We start from the raw sequence: 18,377 nt of genomic DNA on the forward strand, positions 1-18,377 counted from the left end.
ACTACTGAAGAGTCTTGCTAAACAGTGATGCATTTTTCCTGCAATAACTTTTAAATGTTATTTGTTACAAACCTAAGATAAACTTCTATAACAACCTCAGCCAGATCTTTTTGGAATTAGAAAAAAAAAACCTTGCCATCATCCAGTGCAAACCATAGAAATACTAAACATTTATTTTTCATTATATACATCAATAGTGAAAACAGAAAGTTTTATGATAATTTCAAACAGATATTTTGGTTTACCCAACTGGAATGAAATCATGAATAAATCATTGCATGAAGGGGAGTCTGTAGCTGGTTACCATATCATGGGGACATACCATTCACTAACTGTGTATGCATCCATCACGAAATATTACATATATTATGTTCTCTGAATTTTTATGAATCTAGGAAAACAATACTATAGGAGAGTAATTCAGTGTATGCAATATCTACATGCAAATTTTCAACTACATGTAGGAATTTAAATATTACAAATTTAATAATAATTCTAGATTTACATTCTGAATACATATATGTGGTAACCAGAATAATATGCTTGTGCAAAATGTTATTGAAGATTAGTGGTGATATTTCTGTTTTAAAATTTTCTATTCAGTGGAAAAAAGAATGTGTTTGGCTTATGCTCAATAGCAACCTATTGCACAAAATTCTATGTCTGCTGCTGTCTGTAATCAAAAATTAGGAATTAGGAGAAGAAATGCTGTAAACAAGCCCAAAGAATTCAAGAGTTGGATAGGCAATATTTGATATACAGTTGAGTAAGTTATTACGATATTCAGTCGGGTTAATTTCCTTAAATCTTGTTATGAGTTTTCACTAACTTACCTGTTATCTATAATATATTTAATATATAATAGGTACATTATTTAGAGATATTTTCATTCTTTATGTGTTTTTCCTCCTTAATCATATGATGTCATGTTTGGTTTTCAGTTTTTTTCAATTTATATGAGTAAGAGAAATATCAGTAAAGTACTGATTTATACTTTTAAGTGCACTCAGAAAAGCACATAGATAAAAACATATGAATTAGTATCTATTAATTTTTTTGTGTCATCTCTGTCTTTTCAGGGTAATTATGCCTGGAAGATTTGTTAACAGATGTGTGTTTCAGCACTGCATTCTAATTTTCTTATGAAAATTCATAAGACTTAAAAATCCCGTCAGGTTCTTTCATTTCGCTAGTCTGACAGCTGATTGTGAACTGATCATTTGTCCTACATATCATGGGGCTATGATATAGTATTATGGTATAATTCCGAATGATAGGACCTACAGAGGTCTCCTGCTGACAGCAGGATTAGCCATGAGTTGAGGTCGCTGGTCTCTCAGTGCTTTGTCAAATGGGTGTTTGAAGCATCCAAGGATGGAGTCTGCACTGCTTCTCTGGGCAGCTTCTACCGCTGCTCGGCTGTCCTCAGTGAGAATTTATTTTTATTTTTATTAAGCCTGAAACTCTGTGCTTTCACCATAACCACTGTATTTTATACTCAGCCCTTACATCAATGCAAAGACCCTGTATCTGTCTCTTTGATGATTTCCCCTTAGGTTTTGTAGTCTGCTATTAGGTTCCCCAGAAAACCTTTTCCTTCCCCAGGTTGAAGCAGCCCTGTTCCTCCTGCCTGAAGGGCAGGACAGGTGCTCCAGACCTGAACGTTCTGGTGGCCTCTGCAATATTTGCCCCTGCTTATTAATGTTTTCCTTTGCTACGGGAAAGGAAATTGGAAGCCCAATGCAGGTGCTCTCTTACAAACGTCAAAAAGAAGGATTAACCCAACCTGTGGCGCAGCAGATCTCCATTGTGGCCACAGACAGTGAAGCGAGTGACAAGGACAGCAATGAAAAAAAACACTTAGAGCTTGTGTAGTTCTAATTACTGGGGGGAAGAATTTCAATTCCACTACTCACAAAGTTCCCAAATATTAATTACATAACCTGACCTCAGACGTGACAAATCTTAAAACATGGAAGTCAACCAGCTTCCCAGGAGTAATCTCTAAAACTTACAGACAGTTTTGACTCCTATTGACCTCCCTGACTTCATTTGATGTTTGCTTAGTCTGGGTGATTGAATTGCTGCAATATTTCACACTGATGAATGATCACAGTATTTCTAGACAAGCTATGGTAGAGAATTGTAAAATATCATTGAGAACAAGCACAAGAACTCAGTGTGAATGTCAGAGAAATATTCATCTAATGCCATACAACATTATAATATTTGACTTCAAAAAAAAAAGCAATTTTGAACTGAAACAACTTGGTGAAAAGATTTTAGACTATAACAGTTCATGGTCAAAATGTAGAAAAACCTTGAAATAAGAACATTGATTGTTAAATAATATATTATTCTTAGTCATTTACATCATAAAGACAGTACAAGAAGACATGTATTTAAGGAGGTAAGAACTAAAATTTGAGAAAACAAAATTTCTGAAGGAAAATAGTTATGTAATATATTTTGGCATAACCCAAAGTGTTAAGAAAACAACAAATCATGAGTGTATATAATAAAATATCTAAATACGAGTTATTATATAATTTGTGGCATGTTATATATATATATATGTATTAAAAATATTTTTATAATGTATAATATATGATATATTACCCATATTATGAAATTATATTATATGTATATTATGTGTTATAATAAATACTGAGTACAGGACTTCATAGACTTTCTTCCAACGGTCGTTGTGTGTCATCAGAGAATTTTGTAGTGGACATTTTCTTTTATATTCAATTTTACAGTTAACATAAAGAGCTATGACTTGCAGTAATTTCTGAGTTCTACATATTAATTTTCACACCAGACAAAACTGATGAAGTTCACACTCTTGCCAGGCCACTGCTTCTCACAATTTGAAGCTGCAAAAGGAAAGAAGACCATTATTAATACTTTTTTTCCCAATCTGAGGTTGCTGACACCCATGAGGGACTAATTAAATGCACTTTTAATGATGTTTTTCTTTGGATAGGTGAAGAATGAAAAAAAGGTCTAGTGGCAAATACCCATTTTTCAGAAGTGCTGTCAAAAAAGAAAGAATAGATATTTTTGGACTCACAGTGTGATTTGAATATTCTTCAAAGAGATCATTACAATTTTTTCTTCTGTCACTCTCCAGAACTAAATGATACAATTGTATTTCACAGGAGACATCCTTTATTAAATAGGTTTCTCTTCTATCTGACAGACGTAAGTTTTTTCAGAATAACTGACTAGCATACCATGTAAAAACATGGAGGAGAATTTTTACTGATATTTATAATACCTTCAGTACTTCATTAAATGACTCAAATCTAAAAGATCATAAATTCTTATTCCATCAATAATCTATTCCTTATGGGAAAGTTACCTGGGAGGAAAATGAATGGGCAAAATAAAGTAAAACCATGAATATTTGGTTGAATTGAATTGCCATAAACCATGCACCCCACTGACTAACTTTCCATTTAGATTTACTTATTTGAGTGCTTCTGAAAAGCCATGTATCCAATGCAGTCCAGCAGAAATTGGCTATTGTTACATATTTTTTTTTCACTCTTTTATTTAACATTCCATTTCTGTACTTGACTTCTTTATTTTAGGTTTTAAGGATTGATCTCTTCAAGGAAGTATGTTACTTACAAGGAAACCAAACCATATTAGTCAGAGCAAGGCAGGAAAGAGTAGCCTTCTGTAAGGAAAAAAAAAATCCAAAAGTAATATAAATATAAATGCAGTCTATTTTACAAAAGTTTTTTAAAATTTCATTCAAATGTTATTTGTTTTTTCAGCATTTTGATAAAGTTACCTCCCTATGTTTGTAAGATGCCATGGTACAATGAAAGTACTAAAGATATTGTAGAAGAATACGGCCATTTAAAAAACATTAGTCAGTAGTATTTGGTGACACTAACACCACACATGTAAGTAACACTTACAGTTTTCTGTCACCTTCAAAATGTACAAAATTATTTATTACTGATTCATTTCTATAATTCTTCTTCTTCTCTATAATATGTTTAATAAATTGTATGGTATGACTGCTGGTATCAGACTGAAAAATACATCTAAATATAGTGAAAGTTAAGAATAATGTATATACACTGAGCAGGGTAACAGGAAAGATTTTGAAGCATATGGGAATGAACAAAATCTTTGGTACATTAATAGATAGAAATTCTATGGTCTTCATGAAAAAAAAGGAAAGAGTTATCTTAATTATTTTTGTCATTATTGAAGTAAAAGCTAGATGTTGAATAAATTCCAATAGAGTCAGTTGATGGGAGTAGATTGAAAAAAAAAAAAAACAGCCTTCTGTGTTGAGTGTTTTTTATTCTTGTTCTTTTCATTACAAAAGCTCAGTGGACATATTCTGATTTATTACTATGAATATCTAGTGAGGACATAAAAAAAAATCCAAAATACTGTAATATAGCTAATGTACATAAATTATGTGTATTAAATGGGTGATTATAATCTGACGAATTCTTGGGTAAAAAACCAAAATTGATGATATAGATATTAATAAAAAATAATATAAAGATACTATAATGCATTGTAAAGATAATATATAATTCAGGAGGAATTTACATTAATAAAGATAAAGGTAGTACTGGTGAAGACACAAATAGACTCTAATAAGGTATTTGATGGAGTCTTTTTTACTTGGCTGAATAAAAAAAAAGTAAATTCAACTGCAAAATAGCAATGTTAGCATGTAAATGCAAGCAGATAATCCATTCAATGTGAGTTCTCTGACATTTAAATGAAGAAATAAATAGTGTGAACTTTGAATGTAACAGAGACTAACTTTATGATACCTTCATTAAAGCAGTGCAGTAAATTTCTAATTTAGCAAGAAAAAAAAATCTGTTTCATCTCTCTTCAGTACCTTAAGAAATCAGGTCATGTCTTTCATTTTCAATAGCAGAAGTATTTGTAAACCGTGTGTTCAACTATTCCCCCTTATTTAGCATTATATAAATTATTATTAATTCATATTTGTCCTAACCTCGGTCTAATCAACATTGTTTTGGTCTGCTTTGCAGCTTCCTGCATAATCAATAGGTTTAATACAAGTCTGTGATTACCATTTTACATACATGAAGAGACTGTAAGGTTAAAGTATAACATTAAAGAAGTTGAGGTTCATTTTTCAGTGAAAGCATTTAAATTTCTTTGCTGAATTTGGGCATTATCTGAGGTGGTGTGTTAAAAGGAGTTTCATAGAAGAAGAAATGTCAAATAATATTCTTGAAAGCAGGAAATAAAATCAGAAAATTATTTAATGTTTGGGATTTGAAGCTACACTCTCTGTGAATACATACATAAGCACAAACTGACAGTAAAAGCATTTGTGAATTCTCCATAAACTGACATTTTTTAGACAAGAACACATTCAGGGAATTTATATAGTCCATGTTATATCAGACATTGAACTAGATGATCGCAGTTCTCCCTTCTGGTCTTTTATCTATAGATCTTACAGTTAAAAAAACCTCAAAGTACAAAATATAGTGTTTGGCAACATAAGATCTTTCTTTTCTCTGCTTCAGCATTCAATGTCCCTCCTGACAGAATGAAAATGCAACTGTTAGAGATATCACAAGGAATTGATACAAATGGTGAACAGATTTCAGTTTTGAGTAGGAACTTGAAGAGTGAAGCAAATTGCAATTGCATGATTGTTTTGAGAAAGCTAATTTATCTGTCTTGTTAATATTTCCCCCCCTTTTTTTTTTTTTTGTTTTATAATTTCAGGTTTGTAAGGCTAGTTGACATATTCCAAAGACATATGTATATTTTTTCAATAAAAATAACTTCATGGATAATTTATAAGAATAATACATTCCTTCATTTTACTCATAGAAAGACTGCAGTCTTACAGCTTAGATAAAATGCTAAATAATATTGATTTCCTAACCAAATGGTGGTTGGCAGTTCCAGAAAACTAAATGGGACACTGTGAGCCAGATGCTGTAAAGCTAAGGAATTCTTTTCCCACCCTGATTTACAACAATATATGATACTTTGTAATATACTTTTCTTAAGCCTATATTTAAGCTGTTTTATTGATAGAGTGTCTTTAAATTCATAAATTACACAGTTTTCAGAGCTGAGAAAAAGAACAGTTAGACAAGAAAAGGCACTAAATTAAGAGAGGGAAAAAAAATATCCCTGCCCTCCCCCAAGGACTCAATTTTGATTTACAAATATCATTCAAATGCTTAATTGAAGCTAATTGTAGCATTACTTTACTGGACTGTTACTACCCCTATTGCCTCTCTTCTAATTGCTGGCAATGTTGTAACAATTTTGTATAAATTACAGTATTAAATTTCCTATTGTATTTGAATCACTGGTAAGAGCCAGCCCATTATTTTTAAATAGCTGTGATACACAGCTGTTAGTCACAACAATTGTGAAGTTGGCTCTGTGGGAGCTATGACCTGACACAGTTGAGGAACATGGGCTGAAAATTGATGCCAATATGTAAGCCTGCTGCTTTTTTCTGGCACTTTCCATAGGTTGGTAACTTCAAGAAGCCCATAAGGCAGCACAGGAGAGCAAGGTGAAAAATTGTGTGCTCCCCTCTCAGCCCCAGCCATCTGTTCACAGCTGTTTTACCATGTAAATATTGTCCCAGTGGCTGTTTTGACTTGTGATACCTGGCAGTACTCCTGAGTGTCAAGAGTCACCATGAGAAATTGCCAGAATATGTGTGAAAATCCTGCCATGCTGCTTTTCTAGGGTTTTCTTGGTTTGGGTTCCAAACCCTGCCAAAAATGCTAACTCATTCCTCTGCTGGAATGAGGGAATGGACTTTAATTTTACTTCACTAGCTGTGGGTTAGGCCTCTGTATACACTGTATTATAGGGTTTGATTTTGCAGGGAAGAAAGAAATTTTCAAAATTTTTTTATTCCCCCTTCCCTATCCTAAAAGCAGAATGTGACTGGGTCAAAAATTACAGTTCTGCATAACTGTTAGACTGAGATCACAACATTATCAGGAGGATATGCAGTGGGCTTGATCAATTAGATAAGAAAGTATTGAATGTCTTATTTGGTTTAGAAAGCAATATAGTTTAGTAAAGAAATACTGATATATCTGTAAGGATTCAGCAATATTAACAAGGTACTTTGAGTTGAACACCATAAATGAAGATTTTGTCCTTATTAGGAGAGGGTGATATTAGAGATTTAACATCAGCATTTTAAAAATTAGTAAAAAAACCTTGCAAATTATGATTGAATGCTTACATAAAAAGAAATAAAACCGGAAAATATCTATGTTAATTTATTAAATTTTGCAATTTATTTCTTCCACAGGAGATATTTGTGCTGCATCTTTGAGATATATGGTAAATTTCACTGGACTACAATGATAACAATTCTCTTTTCCTTGTTATGTAAAATAAATACTTAACAACTCTCATAGTTATTGCTTTTACTAACTAATACTAGAGTTGTAGAGGTTAGAAAAGATCTTTAAGATAAAAGGTCTTAACTGTCAGCCTTGCACCACCCCCATCTTCACTGTTGAACCATGACCTCAAGTGCCATTTCTACAAGTTTTTCGAAGAGTTTCATCCACTCTGGGAAGTCTATTACAATGCTTTACAACCCTTTCAGTGGAAAAAAAAAAAAATCATATTTAATCTAAACCTGAGGCCATTTCTTCTGAACATCCTGTCACTTGTAAACTGGGAGAAGACACTGGACTCTGCCTCACTACCCCCTCCTTTCAGGCAGTTGCAGAGAACAATAAGGTCCCCATGAACTTCTTTTTCTCCAGGCTAAAGGGCTCCCTCAGCCACACTACTTTAATGTAGGTATAACACTTCATTCATAGCTGCTATGTTTGCTTACCTCATGAAAGGATATATCAGGCCATAACCGGACTTTCCAGCTGAGATGAAATTAATTTTGTTTCCTAATAATTGTTCTTTTCTTGCCTCAGCCAAGAACGTTTATTCTTGATGTAACATTATTCTACATTCCCAATAATGCCTATATTTTTGTGTTATGAGCTAATAGGGAAGCTTCTGTGGATGTGAGACTCTCTGAAGACTGCAACCCATTCTTAAACCTGGGAATTTTCTTTTGTTTAACAGTTATAAAACTTACACTAGAAATGTTAGATAACAGTGTATCTATCATCCTTTCATTCTGTTAACCAGGAACATTTTGGAATTCAGCTTCCTTCAACACAGAGACATCCTACCTGCATTTCCCCACCTTCCATGGAGAATTCAGTGCAGATGTCTCATTTTTCTTTAAAACTATTGCATCCTCAGGAGTGTTTTTAGAGAACCTGGGAATTCAAGACTTCATAAGGATAGAGTTACAATGTAAGTAGCATGACTGATGGTGTTTTTGGTGTTATTGTTATTATTATAAAAATGGGATTTTATTTAATTTAAAGGGAGAGTATTTAAAAACTGTTCTCTACCTTTATTACTTCTACTACTACTGCCAGATCATTATCATTATTGGAAAAAAATGCAGCACTGAGACTAAACAAGTATCCATTTGAGGAAATTTTCTGCCCCAGGGGTTTCTTAATCTAAGAGCACAGCAATCAGCCCCTGACTGCTAAAACTGTTTCTACTTCTTGTGTTCAGTGCATCTCTACCTCCAAATTCTCTTCCTCCAAATTTTAATCCCAGGCATTATATGTGGCTGCTGGAAGACTCACTAAATCACCATGTGTGACTCAGACCTCTTTTGTCACAGTATCTTAAGTCACACATTCTTATCTTTTTTCGTTTTTTTTTTTCTTCAATTATTTTTTTTCATTTTATTTGTGCAGACACAAAAGCTTAGACTTACAAGCAGAAATAATTTTTTGTTGCAAGAGAGAATTAAACATCCCACCAAATCCAACATAAGATGACCAACATAAAATGAAACCTTTATTTTAGTTGACTCAATGTATTATTGTTATATCGCTCATTATTGAAGAGGAGAGTATTTGAATGGAATAAAGCATTTTTTCATTAGACTTTTGAATTAATTTTAAATGCCACATTAATTGAAAAGTCTTCTTGCCTGTGACTGAGAGTTCTCTAAAATTGTTCCATTAGAACAACTTTTATCTTGGGATTAGACAGTTCCTCATTTTTTTCCAAATCAATTTTATTATCAGGATCCAGTATTTTCTGGAAAAGAGTGAAAATAAATATATATGTTGTATTGCAAAATATTTCTATAGAAACATTAAATATTTTTTATTAAGAAATAAAATATTCTGTTTTCTTGGGGGGGGGGGGGAAGTTGTCCATGTTAACATCTTATGTTAATGAAACAAACCTTCTGTAGTTAGTTAAATTATATAATATTGTGTAACTGGTTTTCATCATGTCAAGCTATAGTGCTGTATTTGAAAACTACCCTGTTTTCAACATTGTTTTTGCCAGGTTTTTGGCAGTATGTACTGCCTTCTGTTAAAGCTCTCTGAACAGTTTAAAGGACAGCAGCATTTTAAACTCAGTGTCATGCAATACAGAAAATGTGCTGGATCAGCACTTCAGTGGGGGCTCTCTGAAGCAATGATGATAGTCTTGTCTGATAAATTATTTTTCATTTTCAAAATAAACAGTTAAATCATGGAAGCATTAAAGGAATGGTTCTGAGAACTGAATTTATTCAGACATTTGTTAGAAGACTGTAAGTTTTTCTTCAGAATAAAAATATGAAGACAGACTCATGTCACTTGTCCCATTCATTCGCAAGCATAAAAACCACTGCATACTTATGGGTTTTAAATTACTTTATATGGATAGGGAGGTGTGAGAGAAAGCAAAACAGTGAATTGCTCTGTAATTTAATAATCTAAAAAAGCAAAATTAACTCACTATTGTGTAGAATATAGAGATATTTCCTCATGAATATCCTAATTTGTTGTGTAGTCAGACCTATTATTTTTTGTATGTCAGATAAAGTTACATGGAGGATTGTTTGTAGTGGAAAATTGTCTGCTTTTATTGTAGAAAATATCAATCAGAAATGAGCAATATATATTTCCATCAAGAGTACCTTTCTCAGAAAAAAAAATCAACTTAAGCATTTTGTATGGTATAAGATGATTATATTTCATCAAAATCTAACTCCACATCCTTTACAATAAATTTGAATGTAAATTACCAGCCTAAACTTATGTTCTATTATTAGTTTAAATAAATTCATATATTTTATTTATTTATTTATGGAGTAGTGATCTATAGACATTGAAGTCTAGCTTTAAACAAAAAAAAAATTAGATCCAGAAATATAATACAAAATGTGAAACTTAGAGCTGTTCTGCTGGTTTTATGAAGTTGTAAACACCAATAGTGCATCTGTGCATATATTCCAGAACACTCTTGCAAAAATGGTTTGTCTATCCTAACTGTATTTTAAAACAGAGGGCAAGTAAAGGAAGATACTTCTCCTAAATAAGATATTTGATCCCTTATTTTTGTTTTGCAATAAGTTATAAATGTGTGTTGAACTTCTTCCTGATTTATTGATTTCCTACAGAAATATTTGTTGAAAGCAACAAAGCTGATTCAATGCTGAATAGTACATTCTGCTAAATACTTTCAGGACCAAAGTTTACATGCTCTTCAGTAGAAATTATTTTTAGCCAGTCACATAGATTTTCTGTTGCTTTTTTTCTCCTACTATGTGATTGTTTTTGTTTTTTTTTTTTTCTTTATCCCTCTATAAGGGGAGAGTGAGTTCTCAGCATTTTCTAAATAAAAGACATTCATCCTACAATTAATTTATTTTACTGAGAAACTGTGTTTAGATAGCAATTATTTCTTATTATTCTGTAAAGTGTTGATTTCTAAGCAGAAGAGGTAATTTATTACAAAAGGCATTCCATTTATAAATAGACTGCACAATACACTTTATTTTATTTAGTAAGTTAAACAGTTTATGTATTTCCCATTTTGCTTTGCTATCTTAGGTTCAACTATTATAGAAAAATACTTTATAGCAACAAGATTTAGGGCTTAAGGGACTGCAAATGTGCAACATTACTCAGTCTAAAGGTTGGCCAAAGTTGATTCAAATATTTAAAAATGTCTAATGTATTTTTAAAAGGTGAAAAGAAAGTTAAAAAACTGGATGGACTATTTTTTTCCACTTCAATTAATTTATCTTTAAAATGTTGTTTGAAGCTCATCTAATTCCTGGCTTCCTAATTTTTTTAATTTTCTCTCAGAATTCAAGGACGTAAATAGGAAGATTTTTTTGGATCTATGGTATCTTCTCTAAAATCCTTGAATGAAATCCTTAATAATACAAACTTATGGCTATCCATTGTCTAGGGAATACTTTTTTAAATACATGATTGAATATATGAAAGAAAGACTTTCAGAGAGAATATTCACAATTTTCAGATCTTCAGTATTCTGGTATATACCTCTTTTTTATTTTGACCTGCAAAGATTCAATGATTTTCTAGGCAATATATGAAACTATGTAATGTGAAATTTGCTCAGAGAAAACCTCAATTTAAATCATAATTTTATAAACTACATCAAAATCTTCCCTCTGATGTTCATTGAGACTATATGAATATATAACAAAAGTGAATAGGCAGTAGAAAATGCTGGTTGGATCATAGCTGTGATAATTTAAACACAGTTAACAACAGCAATCAATTAGCATGTAATCAACAGATGCATTTCATCCAAACTGCAAAATCGCAAAGCTAGCACATTTCACTGTTTCTTGACTACTCTGCTCTCCAGGGGTCCGCAAACTGATTGGCTTCCATGCGGTGCATAAATCATTGCTCTTGCTGTCAGTGAGTGTGAAGAATGAGCTTCAGGGGCCCCTGAAGTAAATTCTTCCTCTAAAACAGTCAGTCTTATCCCATGAAATAGTAGGTTAAACCTTAAAGTAGCTTGTTCTGCTATTAATTATTTTGTGACCCAATTAATTATGAAATAATTCAAAAGTCTGCTACTCCTATCCTCTTTCTAGCTCCATCTGAAGTGGCTTTTTCATTCGACGTGGGAAACGGACCTAGCGAAGTCGTAGTGCAATCACACAATTCCTTAAATGACAACCAATGGCATTATGTGAAGGCTGAGAGAAATGTCAAAGAGGCTTCCTTACAAATAGATCAACTTCCTCAAAGATCTCAGAGTGCTCCACCTGATGGACATATCCGCTTGCAACTCAACAGCCAGCTTTTTGTAGGTAGGCCATCCAAAAAATATTTCCTAATTATCATCATAAAAATAAGAAAATGCCGGGGGGGAAGAGGGAAAGAGAAACTGTTGTCAACCAGATCTTTTGAAAACACTTTGCATGATGATATGAAAGACTTTGTGAAAAATTTGTGCAGATATTCACTACTTTGAGATTATAGATCTTAAAGCGCATTGGCCAATAGTTACTCCAGGTCAGGATTTCAAATTTCTTGCTTATTTTGATATTTGCTTGAAGGACCAAGGATCCAAGGATCTGGATTTGTGCCCTTTTTTGAGAGGATGTAATCTACTAAAACAAGGAAATTTTGTTGTCTTTGTCTATAGTTTCTCAGGTTGAAACATGACATTAAGTCATTTAGATAAAATACTGATAAGTAGAAATGGAGTAAAATAGAATTAATTAGTATTTATTTAGCTATTACAGAAAGCTATATAGAGCTACGCATTACATGCACATTAGTGTTCTTAATGTGATATTGACTTATGAATTTATAAATCTCTGGTGTAAATATATGTTGTATAGCATAGGAGCATTTAAAGCTGGCCTTACTTAAAAAAAAAAGCCTTTTTTTATATCTTCTCTGAGAAACTCATACTAAGTTAATGTAAGTTTTATTTGTTGTTTGTTGGGGAGGAATATATTTAAGGCAATAGGTACAAAAAATATGAACTCTTATGAAAAAATGAAATAAATAGAGAAGTCTTCTACACTCTGATAAAACATTGTACCTGTGCCTTAAAAGATATCAAGGCAAGAAGATTGATACTAGACCAAACATTGAAGAATTTTATATTTTGATTAAAATAAAATGTTGATTCCATAACAAAAAGATATATCCAATGTATTAGTTCCAGTGGAGTTAGAAGTCTTGAGATTGGTTTATATTGACAGTAATGCACTAGATCTATTAATGCGAAGATCAGATTTCTATTTACTCTACTAGAGTAAATTGTATTGCTGTTCTCTGACTTGACTTGCCATGTAACTGCTATTATATGAATACTTGAAATTAGATCAGTGAAATGGTCTGATTCTATAAGTCTTTTGGCAACAACAATTCTAAAGACCTTTTAAGTTATTTAAACAGTTAGTTGGTCTCTAGTTCTTCTAATCCTCCTTCTAAAAATATAATACAATCCTGTATTAACAGTTGCACATCCTGGCAACTTTTTGGCCGTTGAATAAAATTTTTTAATTTTTTTTTTGTCAAATAATCTGACAAATTTGAGTAAAATTATATACTCTTGTCCATCTCTTTTACGGAGCTGGCAACAGAAAGCCAGGTAAGTTCTCTATCTTGTTTTCTTCAGATAATGTTCGGGTGAATAATTGTAATCAAGTTGTGCCTTTGTTTTGCATCTGGTGCTGTGGCCTTTTTTTTCACTCTGAAAATTCACAAAGATCTGGGATTAGTTAAAGGATCTAGATAATAATGAAATATAGAATGTCTTTAGAATGACATTAGCAGAAGCACTATTTGCTTAAATGTCATCTTGGAAATCTAGTACCTTCCTGAGTCACCCATTACTCAGTCAGTAACATGAGGACTGTGATTTCTTCAGCTAAAACAATCTTTACTTCTTGTGAAGAAGTAAAGAACTTATATACACTCTGTTTTTTAAAAACCAGAACTAAAACCTAAGCAACCCTCCAAACCATAGAATCATAGACATGTGGAGTGATTAAGATTGAAAGGCACCTTAATCTTGTTCCAATTTCTTGCCATTTTAATCACAGGGATGAAATGAAATTGCCACCACCAGGCTGTTTTGTTCCATTGCAACTGAAAACAGCAACAGCTATGTCAAGATATTCCATGTAACACCAATAATTATACAAACTGTGAAACTGAAAAAACTTTAAATGGATGATCACATGGAAGCATTAATCTAAACAAGAACTGGTAATATATGAGAATTATAGTTTACAGTCTCACACATTGTGGAATATTTTCTACTTTTTAAAAGAGGACAAAGGACAAGAAACGTCAGTAGGTTGTGCAACAAATGACAAGATAGTATGTAGGTTACACACCTTGCTAAGCAACACAGATGAATAAATTGTTAGCTATCATGAAATGAGCTAAAAATAAGGAAAATATGTGAAAAACAAAATGAATCAACTACTCTCATTACACTTAGGATTGCTTTGTATAGTTATCACCTCTGCTTGGCAATCAGATGTAATCTGGCTGGTATTCCTCTGCATAGAAGGGCATTAGCCTTCCTATTGTTGAATAGACACACCTTCCTTCTGAGACAAAGTATATCAGAACAGACAGCAGCTGTGGGGTATCACAGAATCATTAAGTTTGGAAGAAACCTCCAAGATCACCAAGTCCAACCTTTGGATGAACACATCCTTGTCAACCAAACCACAGCACTAAATTCCACATTCAGTTATTTCTTGAACTTTTCCAGGAGTTGAGACTTCTCACCTGGAAAATTCTCCCTGGAAATTCTCCCTGATGTCCAACATGAATATGCCCTGGCACAGTTGAGATTATGACCTCTTGTTCTGTCACTATTTTCCTGGGAGAAGAGGTCCACCCCCATCTGTCTACGCTCTCCTTTCAGGCAGTTTTAGAGAGTTAGAAGGTCACCCATGAACCTCCTTTTCTCCAAGCCAAGCAACCCCAGTTCCCTCAGCTGTTTCTCTCATTAATTACTCTTTTAACCATTTTACCCACTCCATTCCCTGTCTCCTGGCATGCTCCAGCACCTCAGTGTCTTTCTTGCAGTGAGGGGCCAAGAACTTGCCACAGCATTCCAGGTGTGACCTCTCCAGTGCTGAGTACAGGGGGCAATCACTGCCCTGTCCTGCTGGCCACAATATTGCTGATACAGGCCAGGATGCCATCAGCCCTGGCCACCCGGGCACAGCTGGCTTCTGTTCAGCTGCTGACCAGCAAACCCAGATCCTTTCCCAGCAGGCAGCTTTCCAGTCACTCTTCTCCAAGCCTACTGACTTGCTCCAAGTTTTTTAACCAAAATTTAGAATTGTCAGAATTCTTTGTTGAACATCACACAACTGACCTCAGCCCATCAATCCAGCCTGTCCAGATTCCCTAGTAGATCCTTCCTTCCTTTCAGCAGATCAACACTCCCACCCCACATAATATCATCTCCAAACTTACTGCAGGTGCACACATCCAAATCACCAATAAAGATGCTAGACAGAGCTATGATTACAGCACTGAGCCCTGGGGAACATAATCAGTGATGGGCTGTCAGCTGGATGTAATTCCCTTCATCACCAGTGTCTGAGCTTGGCCATCCCACCAGTTTGTATCAGAGCAAAGAGTTCACATGGGCAAGCCAGCTTCTCCAGAAAAAAAAAAAAAATATATACAGGTATTGTCCTTCACACCATAAGATACAGACAGACGTAGGGCAGTTTGTCAGTCAGTAGAATGCTGAAAGAATGAAACTATACTCTGCTCCACTCCACTCCTCTCCTCCTCCCCTCCCCTCCTGTGAATTGATAGAGTCTTCAAGGGCCTGTCTGTAATTACTTGACAAAACATAAATCAGATGTACTTTTAAAGCTACTTATAAATATTTTCATATGAATAAGCTTGTGTTTTGGAAAGTCATAATGTACTGTTCATAGGCTGTAAACTATAAAGAATGTTTTACATATCAATTATTTTAAAGTTTTAAAAGCTCCTGTAAATTTATTTTCAGGTGGAACAGCATCCAGGCAGAAAGGATTTTTGGGATGCATCCGTTCACTACGGTTGAATGGAATGGCCCTTGACCTGGAAGAGAGAGCAAAGATAACACCAGGAGTTGAACCTGGCTGTCCTGGACATTGTAGCAGCTATGGTAACCTGTGTCACAATGGTGGCAAATGTAGAGAGAAATACAGTGGATTCTCCTGTGATTGCACTTTCTCAGCCTATGCTGGGCCATTCTGTAAGAAAGGCAAGCAGCTCTTTTAACTTTATCAGTTATTAAAAACAGGAGCATACAGTCCAGATCAAGATCTTCAAATCCCCTTAAAGATATGTTTAAATCTTGCAAAATATGTGGTTTACATAATGTAGGTAAATATTCAGCAGAGTTTACGCAATATCTGTAAGTTTTCCTAAACACTGCTCTTTTAGAGGTAACTTCAAAATATACTGTTTAAGCAGGAACAACATTACCTGAGAGGATCAGCAACTTCATGCAACTTTTTTGATTCTTTGATACTATAGTAAATCCAGGAACTATGATTTTATGGTAAAACATTTGGATTTCTGTCTTTCGAATAGTAATCTCAAAACTGAGTTTGGAAAACAAACCAATGAACGGAAGTACTTAAATCTACTTTTTGCTCTAAGAAGACAGATCTTTGCAAACAGGACTGAGCCCATTTTCCAAGTCTTTTTAAAGTCATCAAGTCTGAATTTCCAAAATAGAAACTTATCTAGAAGTTGTGGTGTTTGCATATAATTCAGATTTGTAAAAAAATCTTGCTTCCTCCATGTATTAAATGCATTCTGCAAAGTACTAAGCAGCTATATGCCACAACTTCATGTTCCTCTAAATTAGCACAAGATCTTCCCTGTCATCACTGACACCACAAAAGTGAGGGACCAAAAGTCTTCAGACTTTCTGCTCCTAAAACTGCAAGTCTAATGCCACTGATGGCATTAGGAGGAATGATGTTTTCCTCCTGTGCATCAGAAGGAACTAACAGCTACACTGTAATATTCAGTAGAGACACAGTAGATTCTGTCGCTAAAATTATTAAGGATGACCTAAATAATAACTTTCAGTCAGCTTTTGTTAAATACTGGATCAGATTACAGAAACTTCAAGAAATTTCTCCAAAGTGTGAAAGCTGTGATCCAAAGCACTAAGACGATTGCTTTTAGAAGAAAGCAGCAGAAAACAGAAATCACAGAATTACAGCAGTCCTCTATAAGTGAGTCATACACAAAAAGAGCATAAGTTATTTTCTATTTTCCTTTTCTTTGTCCCACCTGACCTGTCTCTTCTACAACATGTGTGTTTCAGACAATATCTAATCTAAATGTTAGGATTCAAATTGCTGCACCCACTTTGTAGGAGCACTATACATACAAGACAATATTTTGTCCTTGAGGACTAGGATGATCAACAGAAAATAACCTAGAAAAATACGTCTTAATGAAACAGATATTTAAGACACACATCTAAATGAGCTTTTGCCCTAGACCAAGTTGTGTCTTAAATTTCTCTGTAGTTCTAAATGTTAGTTCCATTTATATTTACTTTTTAACTTTATCACAGTAGTCTAGAATAGTCCAGAACAGTCATTTTATTTTCTTCTGTGGTATGGCAGAAGGGAAAAAAAAAACACTAACCAACAACAAAAAAGGGTTTCTAGTGTTATTTTGCATTATATTTAAATATTGAATTACTTTTTGTTTCAGAGATCTCTGCCTATTTTTGGACTGGCACTTCTGTGACATACAACTTTCAAGAATACTACACATTAGCTAAAAATTCCAGTTCTCATGCTTCTTCTTTCTATGCTGACATGACGCTGGCCAGGGAAGCAATTACATTTGCCTTTCGAACAACACGGACACCAAGCTTACTGCTCTATGTCAGCTCCTTCTACAAGGAGTACCTCTCGGTCATTCTCACCAGGAATGGTGAGTTTTCAGATTGGATGTCTGGAAACATCCAGTGAACATCATAACTCTCACCTTGGATTCTCTCTGGTTTCCAGACCTGAATCACGAACTACGTATTGTGTCCTGTTGTTTCTTTAGATGGTATCTTTGCTTTTCACCTGCATCAAGCAATTATTTCCACATGAAAAACATTCCTCCTTACTATAGCTTCAACTTTTACTACTTTTTAAAATCATGTTCTCAAAAACATTTATTTCTGAAAATCCTTTAGAAATGTTTTCCTTTTAAAGTTTGGAAATGAAAATTAAAATTTATCTGAGCTGTGTTCTACTCATGAGGCCTATAAATTGCCATCCTCAAAATAAATTATGAAAGAAAACACTTTTTAAAGTGCATTATCCATTTCCCAAATTAATCAGAGGTCATTTAATTGAATTTATTTAACAAGCTACTTATATACCTATGAAAATAAACATATATACACATACATGTAAAAATACACATAAAGTTATTGATATTTCTATTTAAGCTGAACATTAACTATTCATTGGATCT

The 18,377-nt window shown here is 33.7% G+C and overlaps 1 protein-coding gene across 1 annotated transcript in view; it reads left to right on the plus strand.

Annotated features, from left to right (window-relative positions):
- Positions 1-18,377, plus strand: part of CNTNAP4 (contactin associated protein family member 4) — a 207,867-nt gene that overhangs the window by 166,387 nt on the left and 23,103 nt on the right. Inside the window, exons 16-19 of the mRNA XM_002190986.7 lie at positions 8,179-8,349; positions 11,978-12,196; positions 15,898-16,137; positions 17,616-17,840. Of these exons, the coding sequence (XP_002191022.6) occupies positions 8,179-8,349; positions 11,978-12,196; positions 15,898-16,137; positions 17,616-17,840 (855 nt within the window). The remainder of the gene's footprint in view (positions 1-8,178; positions 8,350-11,977; positions 12,197-15,897; positions 16,138-17,615; positions 17,841-18,377) is intronic.

Source organism: Taeniopygia guttata, chromosome Z, assembly GCF_048771995.1.
Source record: "Taeniopygia guttata chromosome Z, bTaeGut7.mat, whole genome shotgun sequence".
NCBI classification, from domain to species: domain Eukaryota; kingdom Metazoa; phylum Chordata; class Aves; order Passeriformes; family Estrildidae; genus Taeniopygia; species Taeniopygia guttata.